Source organism: Nematolebias whitei, chromosome 4, assembly GCF_014905685.2.
Source record: "Nematolebias whitei isolate Nwh7 chromosome 4, NemWhi1, whole genome shotgun sequence".
NCBI classification, from domain to species: Eukaryota; Metazoa; Chordata; class Actinopteri; order Cyprinodontiformes; family Rivulidae; genus Nematolebias; species Nematolebias whitei.
The window spans coordinates 32,040,838-32,051,872 of NC_056501.1; the positions used below are offsets into that span (position 1 = coordinate 32,040,838).

General features: G+C 40.6%; 1 protein-coding gene across 1 annotated transcript in view; it reads left to right on the forward strand.

The window, feature by feature from the left end:
• Positions 1 to 11,035, forward strand: part of tenm2a (teneurin transmembrane protein 2a) — a 272,924-nt gene that overhangs the window by 165,720 nt on the left and 96,169 nt on the right. Inside the window, exon 6 of the mRNA XM_037675395.1 lies at positions 4,263 to 4,491. Coding sequence (XP_037531323.1) covers positions 4,263 to 4,491 — 229 coding nt within the window. The remainder of the gene's footprint in view (positions 1 to 4,262; positions 4,492 to 11,035) is intronic.

Sequence of the window (11,035 nt, forward strand, 5' to 3'; positions counted from 1 at the left end):
ATGTCCTGGCACCCATAACTACTTTATTCTTCTGTGTAACTGTGCAATAAAGGACCATTTCTGCAGAAATAAAGGACAGATTTTTCTACCAGACTCTTTAGATTTTGCATTCCTTTGACATTATCTTACTGATTCATTATAGGATTTTTTACTATGTGTGTCAGTAGACCTAATATATGTTTTATAAAATGTGATGGATCAAGTCTCTGTCCTTGCACAGAGACGTTATGGTTGGAAAGTTACCACCAAAGGGCACCTAAAAGTGAACACACCTAAACTACAGAGTAAATGAGGAGATTTGAAGCCTCCAAAGTTCATTAAAGTCTATGACTAAAAAAATGTGCATTCATTTTCCGTACCGCGTGGGTAATTTATTAATCACGTGAATTGGATATTAAAAATAAAAGTTCATTTTTTTAGGTTGGAAGTCATCTGAAGTGTTTTTGTATAGTCTTAATTATGGGAGAAATTGTGTCCGTGGATGTGTGTGTAACAGGGCGCCTGCCTTTTATTTTTCAGCATCCCTCAGACTGATTTCATGCCTGCAGATGATAGTACAAGCTTTTTTGTTTTTATAAGGCTTTTTGCTGTGTGCCTTGTTGCTAAATAAATGTATTTATGGAGAAAGGATATTGTAGAAGCTGCTGTATTTCACATTTATAGAGCCATTGCCCTGGAGGAGAAGTCAAGTTGAATTTATTTCTTGAAAGGGTTCTAACAAACTAGGTTTATCTCAGAAGGCTTCCGATCTCAGTAAAGGACACAAACAAAATGCAAATGTAAGGAAGGTGAAAGCAGGGGAGACAATTTTCCAGGAGAAATGATGCCTTTATAAGAGGAGTAGGGGAGGAAGAGGAGGAGGGCACAACACAGGATAGCATTTACATCATATGTCAGTTTGCTTGCATGTATGATGCAAGAGTTGAGCCTTTTTCATGCAGGTGTGTTACTGCATGTATGAAGTGAGTCCATGTGTGTGTGTGTGTGTGTGTGTGCGTGTGTGTGTGTGTGTATCACTTTCTCCCCGGAGGATTCTTGCATGTTCAAACAGATGTTTTGGGACTCTCGTGTGTAGAGGGTCTGGCCCCATCCTTCTCTCGTCTTCTTCTTGCTCTTTCCCTCTTCTCCTCTTTCACAAGCATCTGTTCTTCACAGCCGTGTTGATGACACCTGCGTCCCAGTGGTGCGGCAGAGGAATCGGGTCACGTTGTAAACTGGTTTCCATTACAGCTGCAGTTGCAAGGGAGCTCTCTGCTCTAAATATCCATCTAGGAGAAAGGACAACGAGGGAGAAAAGTTGGCTCGTGAAGCTCCAGTTTTGTGCACGAAGTCACGGTCGTTTGCGCTTCTTAATTCGAAACCTCACAATATGAAAGGAGACACGTTCGGAAGAGTGCGCGAAACATCCGCACATCTCTCCTCCTCTCACACGACGTCTCTTTTCTCGTCTGGTTCCAGAGAAGATGACAAAAGGAGGAGGGCAAGTGTGATCACGCAGGTTGACGAAGCACTTGCTTTGTTGTTTTCACCCCAACACGTACTCGTGCATATGTGCTCTCGCTCGTATCTTTGATCGGTACAAGAAAGGCAATGTGCAAACAAACAATCAGTATGATTTATTCTATGCTTAGAAGTGTGAGAAAAAGAAGAAAAAAAGACGATAAAGGTGCAATGAGTAGAGTTGCTGAAAGACAAAGCGAACGGCGTTGCAGAGCCAACTGTAGCATCAATAACTGCGTATTTCGCACAAATACATTTATATCCAGACAGCTGTGGAGAAGCATGCATGGTGGTTTTGTCGTGACACTTCCAGTATTTCTTTTTTTATTCCTCAGCAGAAACCGTTGCCAAGAAAGAGTATTTCATTTTAGCTTCATTTGTTTGTCTGTCTGTTTGCCGTTAGCAAGACTGTGTCAGCTCTTTGTTGCCAAATGTCCTGAAGTTTTGGAAAAAAGTGGAGCATGAGTTTTAAAAAAAAAGAAATACTGTAGAAACCCTTTACAAGTTGGTGCAGCTCAGATTTGGTTTGAAATTCCACATAAGTTGTTCGCATAAGCAGGTGCTAATGTGTCTGTCGTGTAGGCAAAACTCTCATGAATCATTTGATGGATTTTAATGAACCTCTGAGAGAGTAATCATTTACAACATTTACAACTGATTATCTTTTGGAGTCAACTCAGTTGTGTCAACTCCGCAAGAAAAATGTCTCATGAGCTGCAGGAAGGATAAAAAAAATCACAGGAAGTAATGTTTGGTTATACGTGTACAACACTTTTAGAGTCAACCCAATTATTGAAGAACACTAAAGTTTTTATTCTTAACCCAGAAATGGTTCTAACATAGTAAATTTTGTAGATGTGCTAAAATTTGGTTTGGTCATAGCTTTCAGTTTTAACTTCTCTCCATTGGCTGACTGTCAAATAAAAATAATAATAAGACATTTTATTTGTACAGCGCTTTTCTAAATACTCAAAGACACTTTACGTGAGTAAAAAAATAAAAACAAATAAAATCAACAATGCAGAACATATAAAAACACAGTCAAACATTTAAAAAAGGGGCAAATTTAAACATTAAAAGCAATTTTAAACAGGTGGGTTTTGAGTTCTTTCTTAAAAGTGGAGAGATCGGAGCAGGCACGAAGCTGTTGGAGCAGTGAGTTCCAGAGGGTGGAGGCAGCGACGGAGAAGGCTCTGTCTCCCCAGGTTCAGAGCTTGAAGTCAAGTCCAGAATTGAATTCAAAATCTTACTTGTAACCTACAAAGCCCTCAACAACCTAGCTCCATCTTATATTAGAGATCTTATTGTTCCATATTTTCCCAACAGAGGACTTTGCTCTCAAACTGCAGGCTTACCTGTGGTTCCTAGAGTTTACAAAAGCAAAATGGGAGGACGATCTTCCAGTTATCAGGCTCCTCTCTTGTGGAACAAACTTCCAGTTTATGTCAGTGAGGTTGACACATTGTCCAGTTTTAAGACTGGGCTTAAGAATTTCCTTTTTGATGAATCCTATAGTTAGTGTTGGCTTGTTGTGCTGCTATAGGCTTAGACTACTTGAGGACAAATTAGACTAATTTCCTTAAATGAATTGTTAAAATTGAATAGTTTTCATTTGATACTATTTCTATATTAACATGATTCTGGACCTGCCATTGTGTATCTGTTCCTCCTTCCTGTTCCTCTCAAACCCAGTCGGTCTAAGAAGATGGCCGCTTGTCTTGATCCTGGTTCTGCTAAAGGTTTCTTCCTCGTGTGGGAGTTTTTCCTTTCCACGGTCGCCTTCACGCTTGCTCAAGATGAGAGTTCTGTGATGGAGTTAAATTCACAGCAGTCTGCCCCTCAGATAAATAATGTTAAATTATTATTTTTATATATGAATGTTTCTGTTCAGTGCCATGAGACGACTTCTGTTGTGACTTAGTGCTATAGAAATAAACCGAACTGAGTTTAAATGAATTATAGCTGAGAGTCATTCACAACGCAAACCTTGAGAATAAACAGATTGTCTGAGATTTTACAATATCTTTAAGATTACACACATTTTTTAATAAGGTTTGACCAAATCAGCTATAACTCTGTCGCAGACTTTAATTTGACCACATTAAACAAAAGGCATGCTGAAGAAACTGTGCAGTTGTGTCGGTCTTGCTTTTACTGTATAGTATGTGGTTTATTGATTTTGCACGAACAAACCACACACACCAAGACACACACACAATGAAGATGGGCTCAAACTCTCCGCCCTCCCGCTGCTTCGGAGAGAGAAAGGGAGAAAGGTGATGTGTGAATGGGGGTTCTCGTCTGAGTCATGCCGGTTTGTTTTTCAGCTCTCTCACTCAACAGTCCATTAGCTCATTGTTGAAGGGGCTGCTATTGGATTCTAGCTGACATGTTCCCTCAAGTCTGAGAGCAAGGGATGAGGATGCATGCGGTGCTGAGTGCTCTAATATTGCTCACACACACACGTGCACACACACTTTCACTTAGATGTGACAAAGAAAACTGAATACAAAGGAAGGCAAAGGGGGACAGGAGTGGAATGGAAGTGGCAAAGAAGAGAGAGGAAGAAAATCTGGAAAATGCGATGTGACGAGATCATGATGATTAAAATTTCATGCGTCTGTACACTTTCAGTTTTCCTCAGAATAAAGCTACTGATCATTTATTGAGAATCAAACACCAAATATTGAACATTGATGTTATGGTACTGAATGCATGGCTTGTTGGGTTAAATTTTATTTCTCTGCTCCTCTGTCTTTCAGGGCCTGCAAACCACAGTCAGTCCACACTACAGCCTCCGCTGCCCCCTCCTCACAACCACCACAGCTTGTCCCATCAGTCTGCTAACAGCCTGAACAGGAACACCCTGAGAGGGGGCCGCAACCCCATCCACGCCCCGGCTCCAGGCGCGGTAGATGGGCCGACCACTCCGGAGTCGGTGCAGTTACAGGACAGCTGGGTGCTCAACAGCAACGTCCCGCTAGAGACCAGGTCAGGAAAACAGTTCTCCTTTCTTTGCAGATATTTGGATTCACTTACAAAGTGAAGAATGACATTTAGAAAATCTTACGCCTGTTGAGTATGAAGCCCTTAAACTTATTTGCACTTTTACTAGGCCAAACACACTGCAGAGTAATTCAAAACAACCTTGAAGTGGGAGTTCAATTTTGCTGAACTGGAGCTCTGTTAAAAAAATATGAACAATTATTATCTTACCTGTCATAGATAGCTAAGTTTGGAGAAATATATATCCATTCTAACCAGACTGATGAGCTAATAGCCGGACCAATCCAGTAACATGCTTTTTAAAACATTTCAAATTTAAACTATTTTATAGCAGTTCAAGCAGACATTATTTTATAATCCTTATGCTGCCATTGCTTTTTTTAGAGTGGTCTACATAAATTTCTGAGGATAGTTGCTGATAAAAACTGTTGCTTCTTGTCGTATTGTGCCCACCACTTGTGCCCACTGACATACTGCAAATCTGTTTATTTTTTTAGTTTAAAATTATTGGAAAATGTTTGTTCAGCAGTCAAAAACATCACATGTCATATTTGCTTGATGAGTTAGCACGTCCAAAGGAGTTAGTCTCACTCTGTGGCCATATTTATGGTGACTATTTGTGGAGAATAATGAAAAATAATAATAATAATCTGAAGTCTTATAAAGTGCTTGTCCTTCTGCAAGGGTTTTTGAAGTTTCACCTAACTAACATGGAAATAATTTTAATATTTAAGCTCATAACCAACCTAGAAAAACAATAGTAATATAAGGCAAGCCATTCAGATAACACCAGGAACTCGAAGTAACGGCATAACTTTATTAAAACCTAAAATAAAATTTGGAGCAAATAAACGTCTCTGTGCTAAAGTTTTTGTTTTGCTTTATTTGAGGAATTTAAACTTTATTTTTGTTCTAACATATAAAACATTAATTGTAAGCTGGTTATGACAGCTTATTAATTTCATAATGTCACAAACTACAGTTGTTTTTATGCGTATTTTTTACATACCTCTTGCTGAGTTGTGTTACCTCTATTTCAATTTGCAGTTCTGGGCACATTTTATTTAGTGAGAAAAGAAGCAGGAATGACTCGTGTCAGTGGCAGCAGCAGCTAGCTGTCCATCCATCCATTATCTTTACCCGCTTATTCCATTTTGGGTCACGGGGGTCGCTGGTGCCCATGTCCAGCAATCATTATGCGAGGGGCGGGGTACACCCTGGACGGGTCGCAAGTCCATCACAGGGCCACATAGAGACAAACAAGACAAACAACCATTCACTCTCTCACTCACACCTAGGGACAATTTAGAGTTACCAATCAGCCTAACATGCATGTTTTTGGTCTGTGGGAGGAAACCGGAGCACCCGGAGAAAACCCACGCATGCACGGAGAGAACATGCAAACTCCACCCAGAAAGGCCCCTGGACCGGGGTTTGAACCAAGGACCTGCTCGCTGAGAGGCAGCAGCTCTACCAGTTGTGCCACCGTGCTGCCCTGCAGCTAGCTGTAGCTAGGTTTTTTGTTTTTTGTTTTTTTTTTTAGGACAGAGAGCCCAAAAATGCTGCTATGAGAAAATGTATTTTGATTTTTGGTCATTCCCACAACTTTTTTTAAAACTCACTTCATATACGATTGTTCTTTACAATGAATTTACTTCAGGACAATTTGTCATTCTTAGTACTTTATTAGCTAAACAAACATTTCAGACTGATTGACTTGTAGTGGTCTACATATAATATGCAGATTGAGTCAAAGTATTGTGAAAGTTGTCAACCAAATGGCAGCAGTTTTCAGTTAGTTTAACTAATTAAAATCTGAAAAGAACAGCATTTTTTTGTTTGTTTTTTTATGTACATTTATATTTAGCCATTTTTTGTTTATTGCACAAGCCCCAATATCCAAACCTCCAAGTTACAAAAGAGAATTATCCTGAGTATGTCACTCGGATGCTCTCCCTACCTCCTCACAAAGCCTGACACAAAAAGCTATGCGTATCAAAGCCATTATGCACGCTACCTGGAGTGAGCTGGCAGGAAATACAAACCATTTCACACACGCTACACGTGTGCTTTTGCCAGTGCACAAAGAACACTTACCAGGCAAACAGAGCATTCATGCAGGGTATTACTATTCATGAGGCATGCAGTGAGAGGGCCTTCTGCTTACATCCCTGCTAGCATGCGTACGACCAGTCTCTGAACATTTACACTGCAAGCTGTAGCTGTGTTTTTCCTACTGAGCACCGGAGCTTCCAGCTCTGATGGGTCCAGATAAGCTCCCCAGAGTGCTGGCCCCGTGCAGTATTTATGAGGCTGGGCTATGTTTAATTCAGCCACACCGATATCAGCCTATTCTCAGCCCGTGCTCAAGCGCTGTGTTGTTATGCTTGATGGGCAAGATGCACGGTGTTCAACACGAATACCAACATCTTAAAAGAAGAGATTCTTGCACTAACGTACTGCCCCGTGTTGCCATGGAGATGTGTAAATAGTTTTGTAGGAAGGTTTTTTTTTTTTTGTCGTCTTCACTTTCACAAATGATGAAGTGTTTGTTGATACAAATAATATAATATGGTTTTGTGTGGTCTATGCAGTCTTGCAATCTGGATTTCCCTGTGAAAGACGCAACAGCAAGACATATTGTGTAGATACAGTAGCTCTAAAGCAGTGGTTCTCAAACTGGGGTCCCTGGACAGCTGAGGGGCCGTGGGCCGGTGCTTGGGGCTGCACCAAAAAATATATTTTTTAATTTTTTTTTTTTTTTTTTAATAAGCACGTAGATGTTTAACAACCTGTTAAAATACACCAAAATGCAGGAAATCACATCTACTTTATTCCGTTTTTTTTTTTTTTCTGGGGGAGAAACCCCAGTCTGCCCCTCCCTGACTGCATTGATCAGTTTACACATGAAGCTCTGGTACTTGGTCTGACTACTGCTGTTCTGCTTCTGTCCCGTTTCATGTAAAGAGTTTTCTGTAATAATTTGAAGAAGTGGCGATACATTTATTATGTTCATCATGTGAACAGGTGAAGTTTTAAAGTGGTTTTTGATTCTGTTAATTTTCTCAAAAATGCAATTTTTGGAAGTTGAAATTAAAAATGGTGTTAATTAAGTGTATCTTGAATGAAAAATACCCCATGTTTAATAGTATAAAAATTGTATTAACACTATTAAAGCACAGGTCTAAGTATTTGTGTTACACAAATATTTCCATTTCATTAAAGAAAGAAACTGAAAAAAAAACTAATAAACAAGCATTATGAGGGGTCCTTGAACCCAAAAAAGTTTAAGAACCCCTGCTCTAAAGAACTAACTGGGCAGTGTTAACAAAACCTTGCACATAGACAAGAACATTTTCATAACACTGGTACACATTATGACTCCAAACAAGGTTTTTTTGGAGGATAATGTTGTTTTGACTAACCATGACATTGATAATAGCTTTATATTAGCCATGAATGTACTATAACTGTATAGTGTGCTTGCATGTCTGCAGTCTGGAAGCATTTTAAAATATAAAATGAGAGCAGTTCTGTACTTACTTGCTAAGGTATTATGTGTGGTGGCAATGATAGAGCTACATTCAATATTAGCAACTTTTTGCCCTTTAAAATCCCAGCACTCAGCTGAGTACACCTTTTTTTTTAACCCAGCTAACTTTTATAGCAAGCACAGCTAAGCCGCACACTTTGAAGGAAACTAAAGCGAGTAGACAAGTTTGCACAAGACAGCAGAAGGGCAAAAAGAATTACAAAGTAGTTCCTTTAATGAATTTATCACTTTGGATGACCAATCCATTGCAGCGATTAAAAAAATAAAACAGGGTTTTGTATCTGTTTGAGCTGTTGGAGCCACAAAGCGTACGATAAAGTGCAACCTGAGCTGTATAGAAAATGTCCTTTGTTGTTAGCATCTAGTTTTCCTTTATTGATAATTAAAAACGACTCGAGGAAAATTATAATGAAAATTTTGAATGCATTGTAAAGCTCATGACGTGTGACGCACACAATGACAGTGATGGTAAAATCCTAAATGTGTTTATGGTATCTAATCTGAAACTCTGTACTGTAAAATACAATCAAAGTAACTGAGACTTGGAAGTGAGCCATCCTGTTTTCAAACGAGCCGACTGATTGGTATCAAGGGCAAAAACAAAAAAAAAAATCTCGACTGGGACATCCTTACTAATAATCGTGACACTTCAGTTTCATTTGCAATGTTCAGCCTCTACATTTGTAATTGCCTTTTTCGCAGCTTTAAATGAAGTGCCACACACCCACATCGTTAAGCCCCCTCCCCTGCGGTGCCAATATTTGGTCCTGCTCAGGTGGTGGGGCTGGGCCTGGCTCAGAGCCTGTGCATGTGTACGAAGCCCAGAGTGGCACGGAGCATTTTTCTGCTCCACCCTCAGGCCCAGACTGCACCCCCCTCGTCTCACTCCCCTTGGCCATGTGGAGACTGGGTGGGATGTCTGGAGCTGCTGGAGCTTGAGATTGGGTCAAGGCCAGCCAGGCAGCGCCAAAAAGTCCCTCCACCCCTGTGCTGGCCGAGTGCAGCCCTCCATCTCGTTTGAACCAATCAGCTGAAGGAGACGATGAGCAACCTGTTCACGAGAGGCGCGAGCGTGTGATTGAGTACATTTGTGTTTACTCTGTGATTACACCCGAGCATGTGCGCTCTCGGCGGCTGCGGCCGCTCCCCGTTGTGATCGTATGTAAATCTTGGCATTTGATGTCCACTCGTTCTGGTAAATGCGTGTGTGTGCGGCTTGACCCGACACTCTGACAGCGCTGAGAGGATGAAGATTGATCACCTAAGAACACTCCGGGGCTCGGATGACTGGCAGAGAAGGAGGAAGGTAGAAACTGACGATGGAGGGAGCAGCGAGATAGCGGGATAAATATATGGGGGTGGTGGAAAGAAATGCTTTACGACAGAGGAGGGAGAGATAAAGACGGAGGGAGAGGCAAAGAATTGAGAGAAGTGGTGATTGAAGCAGATTGTTTTGGGGAGTGTGTGAGAGAGAGAGAGAAGATAGAAAGGCCGAGGAGGCAGATTGGGGTGCGTGGAACATGGATACATTTACCGGTGTGAGATAAATAACTATAGATGGCTGCTGTTGCCACGGAGCATGTGTGTGAGGAAAGGAAGCAAGAAAACGAGTGAACGCATGTTTCTCTCTGTGTAAGGATGAGTGCACATGTGTATACATGTGTCGCTGCATTTTGTGTGAAAGCACCTGATTTCCAATTGGTCCCTTGAAGCCTTTAGCCTAGCTGATGCCAAGTTCAATCTCTCTCTGATCACAGGACATTACCCTGTGCACGCACACACACATCCATATGTACACACGCCTACCCCCCCTCGCCCACTCCACTGTGGGCCACAACTCTGAGGGAGAAATAAGCTCGCCGAGAAGGCTGCAGCATCTCAATTTATCTGGAAAGAACAGCGGAGGATGGGGTTAGGGAGGGTGGGTTACTTTCAAATGCATTACTGTGGGGACAGATAGAAGCTGCAACCTGTGGGAAGGACGGAGAAAAGATTCATTTTCAGCTCCGCAGCCGCTCCTCTAATGTGCAATCATTACTCCTTAATGTTATGCAAAGTTTATTAATGATGTGACCTTGCATTCACTTAGCGGCAGCTTTGAAAATATTATTCAACTTTTTTTTATTCTTTTTTTTGCAGAGCTACTGCTGCACTTTTCCATGCGTCAGCAATACATTGCCAGGATTAAACAAACACACAAATATGAACGTTCATTCATTTTCTAATAGGAATGTATCTACAGCTGCAAAATGCTGTATAACAAACATACCTAGTTCTATTTTCTTTAATTTTTTTTTGTTGTGATCATCAGTTTCCTCCAAAGTGCAGTCAAGCTAGTGTTCAAATGAAAATCAGAGTCAAGCCTGAACTTCGTTTGGCTTTCAAATTATAAAAATATATATATCAGGTAATAAAATAATCTCATTAGTTTTACAAAAAGAAAATCACAATGAAATGTCTGAAAATGTTGATTTGACGTTGCTAAAATCTGCACAAATTAAAAGAAAAACCTGTCGTTTTTAAGAGCAGCCTCTCAGTGTGAAAAAGATTTAACTTTTTGTAAACACAGGTTGAGGTTTTAGTTAACTGGTATTTTGATAAACAGCACTGTTGCTGCATTCGCTACTTTCATCACTGTACAAATTGCATCTTATAAGAGATTAATAATACCCTTTGTAATTTTTACAACTGTTTTCCAATAGTAAGGGTTTTAAAATGTTTTTTGAGTATATGTGACAGATATGTTAACAAATGGATGGATGGCTGGATGGATGGATGGATGGATGGATGGATGGATGGATGGATGGATGGATGGATGGATGGATGGATGGATGGATGGATGGATGGATGATGGATGGATGGATGGATGGATGGATGGATGGATGGATGGATGGATGGATGGATGGATGGATGGATGGATGGATGGATGATGGATGGATGGATGGATGGATGGATGGATGGATGGATGGATGGATG